Source organism: Leptonychotes weddellii, chromosome 6 (assembly GCF_054177405.1).
Source record: "Leptonychotes weddellii isolate Sample4059 chromosome 6, ASM5417740v2, whole genome shotgun sequence".
Taxonomy (NCBI): domain Eukaryota; kingdom Metazoa; phylum Chordata; class Mammalia; order Carnivora; family Phocidae; genus Leptonychotes; species Leptonychotes weddellii.
Window position 1 is genome coordinate 12,332,221 of NC_138374.1, and position 16,162 is coordinate 12,348,382.

At 36.8% G+C, this 16,162-nt stretch overlaps 1 protein-coding gene across 1 annotated transcript in view; it reads left to right on the plus strand.

The window, feature by feature from the left end:
- Positions 1-16,162, plus strand: part of PDZD8 (PDZ domain containing 8) — a 78,502-nt gene that overhangs the window by 39,836 nt on the left and 22,504 nt on the right. Inside the window, exon 3 of the mRNA XM_081823429.1 lies at positions 1,283-1,385. Coding sequence (XP_081679555.1) covers positions 1,283-1,385 — 103 coding nt within the window. The remainder of the gene's footprint in view (positions 1-1,282; positions 1,386-16,162) is intronic.

A 16,162-nucleotide genomic window follows, 5' to 3' on the forward strand; every position in this document is an offset into this window, starting at 1 on the left:
TTGGGGCGCCTGGGTGGCTCAGTTGGTTAAGCGACTGCCTTCGGCTCAGGTCATGATCCTGGAGTCCCGGGATCGAGTCCCGCATCGGGCTCCCTGCTCGGCAGGAAGTCTGCTTCTCCCTCTGACCCTCCTCCCTCTCGTGCTCTCTGTCTCTCATTCTCTCTGTCTCAAATAAATAAAATCTTAAAAAAAAAAAAAAAAACTATTTAAATTTAGGGTTGGTTTTGTTTTTGTTTTGCCATGAGTTTATTCAGGTTTTTAGTTTATGAAGCCAGTTTGTGAAGTATGGACATGATTTGCTAGTGGTCTCCAACCTTAGGACACAGTTTTCTCATATTACTCTAATAAGTTTTATCTACCTTTTTTTTTTTTTAATCTCACTTCTATCCCCATGATCTTTGTGTAGACATAAAGTAATAGAGTAGCAGTCAAAATGTTGATTAACGCTAAAGCTATTCTCAAGCTTACTCTTGAAATACTTTGGTAGACTTATGTTCTGATTTAGAAGACAGGTAATATGGAAGCTAGACATGTGGGTAATATTTTTTTCCTTCAATAATAAAACCGCTTTATATCATCTCAAGATTGGGCCTGAGATCTCCTTTTTAGATCTGAATATTAAACAGTAAAATTAGGTGATGCTGTTATTCCTTGACAATTGTTTTCAAGATAATAGAAATAGCAAACACTTATGGAACACTTAGTGTTTACTAGGTGCTATACTAAATGCCTTGTATGCATTGTCTTCTTTTGTTCTCACAACAGCTCTAAGTGTTACTATGTTTTGCCCTGAATTTTTCAGAGAGAGAGATGGCTTTTGAGAAGTTAAATAATTTGCCTGAAGTCACACTGTTAGATGGATAAGTGTGTGGGTGTGTTCATAAGCAACTATATTGTACTATTTTATGAATGTGTTAATTTTTACAGAGGTGGTATGATACTATGTATATCACTCTGCAACTTATTTTTTAAATTCAACAGTCTGATTTGAAGATCTGAAGCTTTTGCTGTCTGGTCAGTTTGTTTGCCTCATGAATACATACCACTTTCTGTTTGACTTAGCTGTAAGAAACAGCTTGTCCTGGAATTTCACCTAATTTTAGCTTTACTTCACTTTTCCACTAGAGGGTGTACTAAGTGTTTGACTTAATTTTTTTTTTTTTCCTGTTACCAAAATTATAAATAGTAATGGAGTAATTTATTATTTCTTGATATAATCAGAGAAAAATTTTATTGTGTATAACTGTTATAATAGTCTCCTTGTTTTATTTTTATACTGCAGGTTACTTATTTTTGGATCCTATGACAGAGAAGCAAATATTCATTGTACACTCGAGTTGAGCAGTGGTGTTTGGGAAGAAAAACAAAGGAGTTCTATTAAGACGGTACAGTGGATTTGCATAGTTTTACATTCTTATAAAGTTTGTTTTCTATAAGCATACCTTTAATGTTTCTATATTTATAGAGTTATTTCTGGTCATGTACAAATAATTTTGAACAGCTCTTATTTGTCTTGTTGCAGTACAATAGTAATAAAATGAATCACATAAAACTGTGATATTCAGATCACTTGCTTGCATTAGAAACCTTGTCTGATTTTCCTTCTGGAACTTTAAAATTATTTCACAGGGATGGAATTAGAAGGAAGTAATTCTAAACACCTTAGAAAGCAAGTAAATTTAGAGCATTCTTTCATTCAGTAGATGTTTTATGAGTGCTTACTTTGTACTAGGTGCTGTGTTAGATTTGGGAAACAGTTCAAAACAAGAAAAGACCCTGTTTTTGTGGTGCTAGCACGGGGTAGAGGTTTGGCATGAGGGTTAGAGGAGCAAGGTGAACTATATGTTATAGAATGGAGGTAGAAAATGACAATAAATGGGTAAACCAAAGAAGTGAACAAGGTAATTTCCAGAGATTGACAGATACTATGAAGAAAATAGGATTATGATAGAGCAGATTCTTCAGATTTGTTGATTAATAGGGAAAACCTCTAAAGAGATGACACTGGAGCAGGTTGCCCCAGTTAGAATTTCAGATAAACAGTGAATAATTTTTTTAAAAGTATTTACCCAGATTTTATATGCTAAGTCTGATGACTTTACACTGGAGATGAGGCCTGAATCCTGAAGAGGAGCAAGCCACATGGAGAGTCTGGGGAAATGAGGGAGTGGAAGGCATTTCTAGCAAAGGGAGCAACAGGTGTGTGAGGGCGCGTGAGTTTGAGGATAAAAAGAGCTAGTACATAGCTAGAGCATGGTATGAGAGCTAGAGAGTCACGTTTCATCTTGTAAGGGGTTTGAATTTCATTATTTGTGGTGGGAGACTTTTAAGATGACAAGTGATACGATCTTGTGTACATTTTGCACAAAATGTTCTGCTTGTGTAGACAGGATTCTAGGAGGACAAGAGTAAAGCTAGAGAGAGGTCGGTTAGGAGGCATTTAGGGGAAGTGTTGGTTACTAAAACTAGGTGGTAGCTGAGAAAATAGAGAAAAGAGAATGGATTTGGGCTGTACTTTTGGTGTATGAAGGACTTAGAGTTCTGGTTTCTTTTCTTTCTTTAAAGGACTATTACAAGACTGAAAAAATTGTAAAGGCTTTTAAAATATTCTAAATGCTAGAATTAAACAGAAATAGTCCTTTGCTCTCAACATGGTTTAATTGGACTTGTTGAATCCTTTGGGTTCTTATATGAATAAAAATTGTCACTAGGTATTGGTTAATTTGTTTCCAAAGTGAGTTGGTAGTTTCTGAATATTCTGAATAGCAGTTTTAATAGCAATTATTCTGTGCTTTCTTGTGTTTTGCATAAATCTAGTAGTCTATTGAAGATTTAGAGCATTTATCAAAATTGTCTACAGAATTTCTATATTAAGCCCATGAAGTTTCACAATGGAAACTTCCAGAGTTCTAAAATTTTATGGCTGAAGTAGGGGTGAGAGCGGGGGGCAGTCTATGCCCTAAAGGAACCATATCCCCCTTTTTTTAGATAATTTATTTCATTTATTAAGTATATACTGAAATATTACAGGTTTGGTGGTAATAAAATTCCAAGAGTGCTTCTTGGAACCCCCAAACCTCGCTGGAGTTACTTTTTAGTCTTTTGAAAGATAAGATCCATTTAGCACATCAATAGTTTTTTTGCAGGAATAAATTATAGTTGTATTCTTTTTTTTTTAAAGATTTTATTTATTTATTTGACAGAGAGAGACACAGCGAGAGAGGGAACACAAGCAGGGGGAGTGGGAGAGGGAGAAGCAGGCTCCCCGCAGAGCAGGGAGCCCGATGCGGGACTCGATCCCAGGACCCTGGGATCATGACCTGAGCCAAAGTCAGTCGCTTAACCAACTGAGCCACCCAGGCGCCCTATAGTTGTATTCTTTAAAGATGTATTTAATAACTTAGATATTTAGTTGTTTCTATTACATTTAACTCTTGGTGGCAATATAGCCAGTCCTGTGATTATTATCTGTAGCTGATATTTAGGAAAACTATTTCTCTGTTATGTCTTCATTATGGTGAATAGGTATTTCTGAACTATGCTACCTAGCTGTTTTTTAGTAGTAATGATGTGCTTTTGGTTTCTTGAATAACCTGTTATTCTTTGTAACATTTTAAAAAATAGTCATGGTTCTCAATTTTTAAAATAGGTCTGTAAGCATATCTCCATGCTCTTGGAGAACATGACTTTTTTTTTTTTTTAATCAGACCACATATGTTTTATTTTTCTGAACTCCAAATTATCCGAAGGTAGAATCACATTTCTAGCATATGTACAATAGGATGTGTACTTATGTGGGATTTCTTCAGTCCCCATATTTTAGAGAAGGTACTTGAGCTCTTTCTGGAATATCTAGGTTTAGGTATATATGTCAGACTCAGTTGTATTCTAAATATCTGAGGTTGTCTATAATTCTGGTTGAGAATCTTACTTTATTTTTTAATTAATATATATATTTTTTATTATTAACATATAATGTATTATTTGTTTCAGGGGTACAGATCTGTGATTCATCAGGTTTTTTTTTACTTTTTTAATGATAATGTGGTATTCTTTGGATGTTCCTTTGACCTTAAATTGCTTCTAAATTTCATAATTTCTTTATACAATAACTGTTGTGAATATCCTTACAAAAAATTGAGTAGTATGAAATTCTTTTGGAATAAATAGAGTAATTTTGATCAGGGTGGGAAAATAGGGAGGAGTAAAGCTGGAAAGGGAGGATGGGCCACAGAGTTTGAATTTATGAAAGTAGTAGAGAGCTATTAAAGATTTTGAGCACAGGAATGACATGGTCAAAATAGTGGTTTTTAGGAAAGTCTCTCATTTCTTTGGTGGTTGTTCGTACCTCAGCTTTCTTTTAAGTTATGTCTCAAACAATTTGAAGCAACTCCTCAGAGGAATAAAATAACCAGTTCGGAATTACATGAATACATGAAAAAGCATTACTGTTTTATCCAGGTATGAAATGGTCATAACTTGCCATTGCTAATGGCATTTTCATTTTCCTTTATTATATTTGCAAAATATGAGATTAGACAGCTTTAATATTTTGCAGAAAAGGTTAGTAAGACTTTAATCTTGAGTTACGATTTTGGGTCTTCACATATGTCATAAGTAGTTTTGGAGAAAGAATTCTAGGTTACTAATTACGGTGTCAAAAATGTCAGCAGCAGTTAAGTGTCTCTAGGCATTAAATTACATATGTCTGAATTTAATAACTCTAGGGAGAAAAATTCATTGTGTTCTTTAGGACTACATAAAAGATTGCAGGCTAGGATTTGATTATTTGCAATATATTGCAAATTGGGATAGAAAAAAACATCATTACAAAAATAAGTATGAGAAGGTATTTGATGAGTTTAGAAGCTATCTTTATATAAATACGGTTTTCAGGCTTAAATTCGTTTTTTAAGTGTTGAGATTTATTCAGTGAAGAGAGCCACTAGTTTCAGTGCATATGTAGAATGAAAGAAACTTAATTCTTTCCATATTTTAAATGTGCCTTTGAGTCTTTAAAGCATTATAATGTACGTTATCATGTTGCTGATAGTGGAAGATCACTAATAATAACAATAGATGAAAAGCTTTAGGGGGTGCCTGGGTGGCTCTGTCGGTTAAGCATCTGCCTTTGGCTCAGGTCATGATCTCAGGGTCCTGGGATCCAGCCCTGCATCAGGCTCCCTGCTCAGTGGGGAGTCTGCTTCTCTGTCTCCCTCTGCTCCTCCCCTCTGCTCCTGCTCTTTCAAATAAATAAATAAAATCTTTAAAAAAAAGGGGGGTGGTGGTGAGGTCTAAAGCATGCCAAAGGCACAGGTCAGCCAGGTTTTGTCCTTTTTAAATGCTTTCCTGGAAGCTCCTCCCAGGGATTTCCACTTGTATCTCATTGGCTAGAACTGAGTCACTCAGTGTCCCCAACAGCAGGGAACTATGGAGAATCATTTTAGTTTTCCAACCTTTGTAGAGTAGAAGGCACGAGTAAAGGGTTATGAATGCATTGTAGGTGCCCAACCCACAGTCTTACCATAAGAAAATATTCAAATCTGTCTGAGGACTTATTTTTAAGGGACTTTTTCTTATATTGGGATATAAGCGAGTAATGGAAAAGAATATGGATTTCTTCCTGTTTTGAAATGGACAAGTAAATAGAAAGGAATCTTCTGGGTCTCTGAATGTACAGTAGATGGGCAGAAAGGAGATATTGGAATAGTCGTGTGTTCAGTATAAATAGAAGCACTTCATGTCTTCTGGAGCCCAATATACAGGTTCCAAAGGGAACTGCAGTTAAAGGCATAAGTTAAAGTATAAGAAGAGAGGCATGGGAACCAAATATATAACATGAGTTATATACTTTGCTCATATACAGAGAGCCAAAGCCTTTTGCCTAGAGGATCTATACTTGTTCTATTAAATCCCACTACCCTACAAAGACTGGACTGAGTGGTATTCTAATAATTAGAAGACAGTTTGGGAGTGGTGGTAGTGGAATCAGAGGCAGGGAGAGCTCTGAAACCGTAGGGAGATGAGATCTGAATGGAAGGACGACCTTTATAATAAGATGAGCCATGCTCAACTGCCTAAGATTGAGCCTGATTCAGAGGCAATTTGCCTTATTATAGAGCCCAGTGAGTCTCCCTATACTTTCAGAGTAAAGGTTGGGGCAACTGAATCCAGGAAACACTTGGTAGAGGGCACATAATCAGTTGGAACAAAGTACAATATATAGGAAACGCATTCCCTATCTAATATTACAGTGCTAAACAAGCATATAGAAGAAATGGAAACAGTAAATGCATTTCAACTTTCACAAAGTTTTTGATGAAGAACTATACGAAAGTTTCCTAAATCATTTCTTTAGCAGGAGAATGTTTTGTTACAAATAGAGCTGCCTTAAGAACAAAGATGACCAGGTATAATATCCTGAGTGATTGAGTCTAGGACTTTGATCAGTTTTCACAAATGATCTGAAACTGCACTGTCCAATAGAAATAAAATGTACACCATTTAGGTGATTTTAAATTTTCTTGTAGCCACATTTTAAAAAGCAAAAATAAATGAGTAAACTTAATTTTAGTAATGTTTTATTTGACCAATATACCCAAAACATTATTATTTCAACATGTGATCAACATAAAAAATGAGGAGGTTTTTTTTTTTTCCCCTTTTAAAGTCTTTGAAATCTGGTGCATATTTTACAATTACAACACATCACAGTTCATCCTAACCACATTTCAAGTGCTCAGTAGCCACATGTGGCTAGTAGCTCCTATACTGGGCAGCACAGACCAAAAAGAAGGATGTACAATATAATATTCAGATTTGCACGTGGCACGAAACTTTTCTAAGATGCTCTAAGTTAAGAGGAACAAAATGAAGAAAAAGCTCGTAGGACAATTACATAAGAATTCGAATCTATGCTTAAAATATATGAGATCTAGTATCCTTAAAGAAATAAATATGTCTTTGTGCCTCCAAACAAGAAATTTCAGCTTTTCATGATAGTGTCACAAAATGAATACACTTACTTAAAAACCATAAAATTCTCACACAACTAATTATTTGTGCATTTCTGGTTTCTATAATACAAGAAATTTATGAGAGCTTGATAATGTGGGGAGAGAGAAGTAAAATTAATATGGCAGTGAGATAGCCATATATAGATAAATGAATGGGGAAAAGTTAGTGATCTTCAGCTGAAAATACAAAGGTGGGTGAATGATTAATGGAAGCATATAAACACAAAAAGTGAACAGTAGGATGATCAACAAATATACTGAGCAAGGAACTGGATCTGTAGGGCAATGAAGATAAATCTTATGTCCCTGATGGTTGATGATCAGATGATATAAATGCTAAAAGAAAGATACTTAAAAGGTCTTCGACAATTCTGCACACTACATACTTGCTGGTAGACTTCATGGGGAGACAAATATGCTATGTGTACTGCACCTAGAAGACACCCTGGTATGTTCCATTTGTTCAGTTGATCTCCTAGGAGGGTGAGAGGAGGATAAGTGATCATTTTGAGATGCAAATATGATCCTTCAGTTGCCTCCTTAAATTTCTCAGTGGTTTCGTGTCGCTCCTAGAACGAGGACAAATTCTTTGATGTGCCCCACAAAGCACTCCCTGGCCTGGCCTCTATTTCTCCAGTCTTCTCTTCTATGCTCCTGTTTGGCTTTAGCTGTGCTATCTTTCACTCCTTCACACTTACCATAGTCTGTCTACTACACAGCTTTTGAACATGTGCACCCTTCCCCCAACTCCCTTTACCACATGTATACCTGTACCTATCCCATTCTTCAGGTCTCTGTGGCAACCCTTAGCTTGATCACCCTTAGATACATTATTGGGCCTGACCCCTGCACCATGTCATGACAGGGTTGACCTCTGCTGGCAGTTTTCCCAGGGCTTTAATATCAGTTGACTCTCAGCTGGGTTTGACCAATGTGAAGTTCTGATGGGAAATAGAAGTGGACTGGGGAAGCCGGGGTATTTTTCCTGTTCCCCTCTGCCTTGGGAACAAATATTTTTGGCAGCTGCTATCTCTCCTCCAGGGCTCCATGCTTCTGCTAGGACAGGCCCACTATGTTTCCTGCTTATGCTGGGTGCTCTAGCCCCTGGCCTGTACTAATACCAATTCCTCCCCTCTGTTTTTCCAGCCTAACGTTGGTAGTGACCTGTGACTTTTGCTAGTATCTGAGTCGCTCCACTCTCTCCTGTTTGGTTTTCAGTTCTGTCACTGGGTAGCCATTCCCCTGTTTTGAAGGACCTCTGTTTCAAATACTAAGGTGTTTTCTCTTTCCTTATCAGACCCTGGCTGATACATCAACCAATCATCATTCCTCTAGAAAACTTTGCCTACTGAGCATAAGACACCTTGGGAATATTTTTTTTAAGATATTTATTTATTTATTTAACTTTGCCTAGTGAGCATAAGACACCTTGGGAATATATTTTTTAAGATATTTATTAATAATTAATTTATTTATTTATTAGAGCGAGAGAGTGTGTGCACGAGCAGAGGGAGGGGCAGAGGGAAAGGGAGAAGCAGACTCCCCCCAAGCAGGGAGCCTGATGCGGGACTCAATCCCAGGACTCTGGGATCATGACCTGAGCCAGAGGCAGATGCTTAACCAACTGAGCCACCCAGGCGTCCTGGGAATATTTCTCATAGTTGGGAATTCATACTTATATTTCTATGATAATTTGATAGGTGTAATCTTCACCAGTGTGTTTCTTTACCGCAGACACTGTGATTGTTTTTGCTGATAGCACTTGGCATTTAATGGGTATTCAGTAAATGTTTCTGGGAATATTGAAGATGACTGACTAGCCTTGAGCCTCCATTTACCCTCAGCCTTTTTTCTTTTAGACTTCTAGGTTTCAGCAAGACTTAGTCACAAAATGAGATTTACTGATAAAAGCCTGGTTTTAATATATTTTTTAAAGATTTTATTTATTTGTCAGAGAGAGCACAAGCAGGGGAAGCGGAAGGCAGAGGGAGAAGCAGGCTCCCCACTGAGCAAGGAGCCTGATGTGGGACTCAATCCTAGGATCCCACTATCATGACCCGAGCCGAAGGCAGATGCTTAACTGACTGAACCACCCAACCGTCCCAAAAGCCTGGTTTTTACAGTAAGGGTTTTAGTTTACAAATATGGTACATAATGGAATAATGGCATTATTAAAAACATTAGAAGAACTTCTTACTCTATGTGTATAGTCAGTAACCTAAATAAAATGACTGTGATCCAAAATTTTACTTGTCTTATTTCCCTTTTGGTTTTGGAGAGTTTTAGAAGTCTTGCTGAATGATAGCTATCCAGATCTGTCTACAGTTTATTGAATATACATACAAAGAGTCAAAAAGAGTTCCTAAAGAACATCTGAGACAGACAAATTATAAATACATTAGGCTAGATGCTTCAGAGCTGGCATTTTGGTGTGTTTGCTTAAGGCCAGATGCCTTGCAGATAGCATTTTGGTGTTCCTATTTAACCATTTGCCATTTACAGTCTTAATCTTATCAAAAGGAAGAAAAAGATTAGAGCAAATAAAGCTTTTTTGAAAATGCCAGTTTTTATGAAAACTCTGGTTTAATTCAATTTGATAATATTTGTGAATACAGTAGGGACTCAGTGGAATTTTAACCATATGTAATGTTCTATAATTTGGCTTCTTAAATAAGCTAAATGCCTTTTAAGCTTTAGTAGTAAATCCTATGCAGCATTTCCACTCTTAAAGTTCATCTTGGTTAAAAATGAGGGATGCAGTTCTCTGTTTCATAGTTTCTTAGTGTGTTTAATATGATTGTGAAATACTGTGAAAAGAGTAGGAACTTAGGTTAAAATATAGAAACATCAACTCTCCAATCCGTGTAAGGCGCTGTCTGAATATGAAAAAGAAGCTGAGGGGCGCCTGGGTGGCTCAATCGGTAAAGCGTCTGCCTTCAGCTCAGTTCCTGAGATCAAGCCCCGTGTGAAGCCCAGCTTTGGGCTCCCTGCTCAGTGGGGAGCCTGCTTCTCCCTCTCCTTCTGCTACTCCCCTTGCTTGTCCTCTCTCTTTCTCTCCCTGTCAAATAAATAAATAAAATCTTTAAAAACAAAAAAAAGAAGAAACCTAATATGAGGTATAAGCAACGAGAGTATGATCTTTCTTTCAAGGAAGATAAGCAGTGAGGAAGTAAGATCAGCAGTATGGTGAGCATCAGTATTATAGTTAGCATTTAAATGCTCTGAGAGAGTTTCAGAACCAAATACTATGGAGGGGAGATAGCATTCTTCTAGGAAAACCAAGAAAGAATAGGAGGTGACTTTTGAGCCAAGCTTCCCGGGTATATGTAGTATTTTGAGATGGTAGGGAGGGCATTTCAAGGTGGAGGACATGAGTTAAAAACCAAATAAAGAATGAGAATGTTTGAGTATGTTTCGGATATGTGTTGTCCAGGTTGATAAAGAATATGGTAGGGTAGGAAGATTATACAAAACAACAAGAAAAAGGTTGGACCGTATTACAGAAGTGCTTTAAATACCAGATTAAGAAGTTTGGCTGTTACTCTCCAAGACAGTAGGAGTTATGGAAGCTTTTAGAATGAAAGTGATCTCATCAGAATCTTGGTTAAAGGCATACTTGGCTCTGAATTCGAGTCTTAGCTAGGTCACTTATTGATAGCATGATCTTAGTCAATGTCTTCAAACCCATCTCCACAAGCACTTTATTCCCCTATAAAATGGGACTGATAGTGCTTCACATGGATGTAGGAGGGATAAATGAAATCTCTATCTTAAAATATCTAGTTCAGTATCTGGCATACAGTATGTAGTAATTAATAACTTTACTATATCTGGCAGCAAATGGATAAAGTCAAGGATGATTTGACAAGGGAAGGATGTGAAATAGTAGGGGTCAGGGACAAGGAAAGTCTGAACCAGAATGTGGGCAATGAAAGTGGAGAACAGAATCGATGTGGCTTGGATACCACTGGAAATGTGGGGTTTGGGGAGAGTGAAAGAGGAAGCCAGAAGGACTGGAGCCTGAGGCGGCAGGAAGAAGAAAAAGAAGATCTCATTCCGGACATGTTGGGTTTGAGGTACAGTGGTTATCAAAGGTCGATCTAGAGATGGGATTTTGTTCATGTGCCTCTTTGATCTACTGTTTTTTGTTTTTATACATCTGATGCTGTCATTTAAGGTCTTGACATCTAGTAAGTTGAACACTTTGGTTGGGGTTATATGCTCTGTTTTTAGGTCTCTTTTTCAAATAGGATAAAGAGAAGCAGAATGGTTTCACAAGAAAGTAGTAAGAATCTAAATATTTTTTAAAAGAGCTTTTGAAAACAAGTTAAGAAAATAATATTAATAAAACTTAAACACTGTTTTTGAATTCTGTTCCTCAGGACCCTCCTGTCTGCTATGGTCTGAGTAATACTCATCCACTCAGTCCATACTTTGTCATGAACTAAAGCATCCTACTGAGGCACAGTAGCAGCTCCCCACAGAAAGCCACTTAGCCAAATAGCTCATTTCCCAAGTCATACCCTCGGATGCAGGTTGCAGAACGAGGAAATAAACAATGAGAAAAGTGTTGAGTGTTACCAGAGATCCTGCAGTAGCGTACACCTCCCTGTCCACATGTGTTCAGTCTCATAGTCGTTAGGAGCAGTAACAAGATCTGAGCACTTTCTTGTGCCAGTCATGATGGTAAGACTGCATCCAAAAACCGTGTAATTCTCTTAGCAGCCTCATGAGAATAGGCATGCTTGTCATCTCCATTTTATATGGGAGGAAACTGAGACACGCAGAGAGAAAGTAACTTACCCAGATCCCCCAGCCTAGCAAGTGGTGAAGACGGTCTGCACACCCAGGTAGTGTGACTCCAGAGCTGGCGTTCTTAATTACTGTACCATCCCACCAGTGGTGGGTTCAGATCTGGGCTCTTTGATTCTAGTTCTGTGCCTGTAGGACAAGTTATTTCCTAGTCTCTAAAATAGAGATAATAGTAACAGTACAAGGGTTAAATATCAGTGAAACACTTGGCACAGTATCTGGCCTATAATAACTATAATAGTAACTATTATCATCAAACTTGACCTAAATGCCACCTCCTTTGCTCCTGTGTTTTTAGTGCTGACATTTTATATATCCTTTTAAATCCTTCCTATAACACGGTGAGGAGGACAGGGAAATAGCTTCTTCAGTCATGTGATAGTGTTTTTTGTTTGTTTTTTAAGACTTAACGGGCCAAATAGTGACTTTTAAGAACATCAGCAATTAAAAAAAAAATCAAGTTTAATAAGGGCTCTTATAAGAAGAATGGAGATCAGCCAGCTGCTGCCCATCTCACATGAGGATTAAAACATGGACAAGCATTTAAATTTCAGGAAGGTTTAAGATAAATTAAGAACTTCATAGGAATAAACAGTGTTAGTGTCATAGCATAGAAAAAAAGCCTAGATATCTGTCATTAATAGCATAGTTTTAGAACATTTAGAAAGTAGTAGTATATGGGACTAACCTGAGATCTCTAGCACTGACTTTTTCATTTTACTGTAAATGTGAAGTTCTGTCATTTACTAATTGAAGTTACTTTCAGATGAATAGACTAAAAGTAAAACTAGGCTGAAGGTTTTGTTCGTATCTTCAAACGGGCAAAGGCAAAGGGCAGCAACAACCACACTTCACTCCTATGTCCTGTTAACAGTCATTTTTAGTATTTCCATAAGGTGCTGTGTATTTCTCCACATAAATATTGAACATGACCTGATCAAAGTGGGTTTAGGACAGCTGTGTTTCTCATTTGTAAGCATGTTAATTTACATTGATACTGAATCGGACTAGACAAATAAGTGGTTATATTGAAAGCTGCTTATATATAAACAGTATGCTCTATACTGGAAAAGATAAGAATGTTTTATTAATCATTGTAAATAAGACTACTTCTGGGTAACTCATTATATTTCTTTAAAGGTTATCAAGTGACTCGTAGAGTATGGACAGATGGCTCACTTTCTAAATGAATGATGTGTGAATTATCTTTCATAAATCGATCAACGCTGAATGTTATTAGAAGTTTAAGTGGGAAGCCATTGAGCATAAGGAAGCATAGGTATCATGAAGCAGAATTTTAATTTCTGTGTGATATACTCGTGTGAAATTTGAGCAAATGCATATTTAACAATTAAATCAGTTTCTGTAAGGTAAAAATGATGTTTGGAAATTGGTATGAGCTATATTTTTTTCCCATATAAAAAAAATTCAGAAAACTATAAAGAAAACTGTGGAAAGCCAACCATAATCCCACTACCCAGGGAGACCACTGTTAATTTTTTAGAAGAACTTTATAAACACAAGCATATACATACTATTCACAGGTTATGTTCATGGTTCCTTAAAAATGAGATCATGTCTTTTATAACCTGTCTTTTTTCCTACTTAACAATATACCGAGGGCCTATTTTTATTTCCATATACATGTGTTATTGTTTTTATTTCTGCCTGATACTCCACTGTGTGACATATTTTATTTAACCAATCACTTATTAATGAACATGTAGACTTTCCCATTTTTTGATGTTGTAAAGAAATCTGTAATGTCAGTGTGAATATATTCATGCACATCCATTGTTTAAGTCATGGTTTGGCATACTTTTTCTATAAAAAGCCAGACAGTAAATATTTTAGGTTTTTGCAAGGCAGATAGTCATAGTCACAACTACTCAACTCTGCTATTCTAACTCTAAAGCAGCTAGAGACAATACATAAATGAGTGTGGCTCTTTTCCAGTAAAACTTATTTAAAAAATAGTCCACAGGTTACAGTTTGTTGACCCTTGATCCAAATGATTCTTTGGTCAGAGACTGTGCAGAAGTAAGAGGCTCTTTGTACATATTTCACAGTTGCATTCCAGCTAGAATAAGGTCTTTAGATTGTATCAGTGTTAATTTTCTGACTTTGATAATTGTACTGTGGTTATAAGAAAATGTCCTTGTTAAACACACTCAAATATTTAGGGGTAAAGGAGGCATTATGTCTGCAACTTATTTTCAGATGGTTCAGAAAAAATATGCAGAGAGAGACCCAAATGTGGCAAAATGTTAACAACTGGGAAGTCTGAATTCAGGATAAAATGGAAATCCTTTGTACTATCTTTGCATCTTTTCCATAAGTTTGAAATTATTTCAAGATAAAAAAATAATCTGTCTCTAAAACTCTTTCATACTTCCTTAGTAAGATATAAATCCCCTACCGAAGTACAGTGATAGTATATGAAGCCAGGGGTAGACTTGGTGATTCAGAATCAGAGCTATTTGACAAAGAAATTTAAAAGGGCAACAATGTTCCATTCTGTTGTTTCCATAATAACCTCAGACTTTGCATACTTTTCAGAGCTTTTTATTTCACTGGAGTGGTTGTATAAAATTTAAATTAGTTTCAAATCAGAGCATTAATGGAGACTTCAATCAGATTTAAAAAGAGAGAGAAGAAACTTAAGTGGATTGCAAGGTAGTTATTTTGATATGATTACTTTGATCATTTTTAATTTTTATTCTTTAGATCTCTTAGGTCAGTTTTGTATAATGGACTTCACTTTTTCAGCATATTTCTATATCTTTGTTGTCTCTTAGATGAGGCCACCAAAGGATGCGGTTCTAATTTACCATCTAATTGCTTTAGAGACCAGGTTATCAGAGAAGTGTCCAAGCTGGTGTTCTGTTTTGAAGATTGAGGGGCCTCACTGTATTTTCACTCCCGAAAGGAGTCTTCCTGTTCCGCCTGAGAGGCAATGGAAGTGCCTGGATTGTGCCAATCATTTATTCCTGTAGTTTCTTTAATTTTGACAACCAGTGTGGTAGACATTAGTATCCCCTTTATACACATAAGACCCACGGTGGCTAAATCACTTGTCTGAGATCACAGAACTAGTAAACATTAGAGCCCAGATTCAAACCCAGTGCTGAATACAAGCCATCCCAGACATTTCAGTTTTTCTTCAAAAAGGAATTTTGAATCTGCCCTAGTGCTGAGGAGGGGCTGATTCCAGTGTTGGTTTGTTTTGTTTTGTTAACTATCCATTAAAAGCTGATCACTGAAAATTGAGGCATTCTACTGAAAAACTATTTACATGTAAAACTCCAAGTGAGAACATTTAGGTTTTGTTCACTGTACTATTCAAATATGCCCATTTAAAAATGTCTTTAAAAAATAATTTTTGTCGGGCGCCTGGGTGGCTCAGTTGGTTAAGCGACTGCCTTCGGCTCAGGTCATGATCCTGGAGTCCCAGGATCGAGTCCCGCATCGGGCTCCCTGCTCGGCAGGGAGTCTGCTTCTCCCTCTGACCTCCTCCCTCTCATGCTCTCTGTCTCTCATTCTCTCTTTCTCAAATGAATAAATAAAATCTTTAAAAAAAATAATAATAATAATTTTTGTCATCATTTGGGACAGGGGGTATGAAAACTTCTGCAGTAGCGCTTCTTTACCTAACAGGTTCTTTTTCATTTATCTGGCTTATGAGTTTAAAAACTGTTCTAATTTAAACCTTTATGAAGTAAACTTTAACGACCTGTCTTTGGAAAGTTCTGTGGGAGTTGATAGTAATTTTTATGCCAAGATATATGCCATATTTGTTTCCAGAATTATACCTTCTATGAAAAAGACAGTACGATTAGGTATAAATTGTGAATCCTTGGGGCACCTGGGTGGCTCAGTCGTTAAATTGTGAATCCTCTTTGCTCATACAAGACAGTTTCAGAAAAGACTGCTAACGAATACAGTACTTCCTCTTTCCTGTTAGATGGTGGTGGACCTGAATAGAAGGTGGCTGAGAATGTACTTGGGTCCTTGGAAGCGCACACAGAGTTACCCAGTAGTTGAGGGTCCCATGGAGTATTTCAGTTTGCATCTTCTGTGTTGTCAAACCTGCCTGTGCTTAAAAGGGGGTTGGACTGATACAGAATGACCTTTCAGAGACTTAATATTTTCTTTCTTTTCACATGTGCCCATTTTCATTCTAGAACCTAGAAATTGTTTTATTAATTTCTCAGAATTATAATTTATTGAAATGTGCTTTATGAGCAGCTGTTTAGTAATAGTACTCTAGTTCTAGCTCTGTCGCTTCAGACTTGAGCCAAATGTTACTTGTGTTACTTTACACTCAAGTGTGT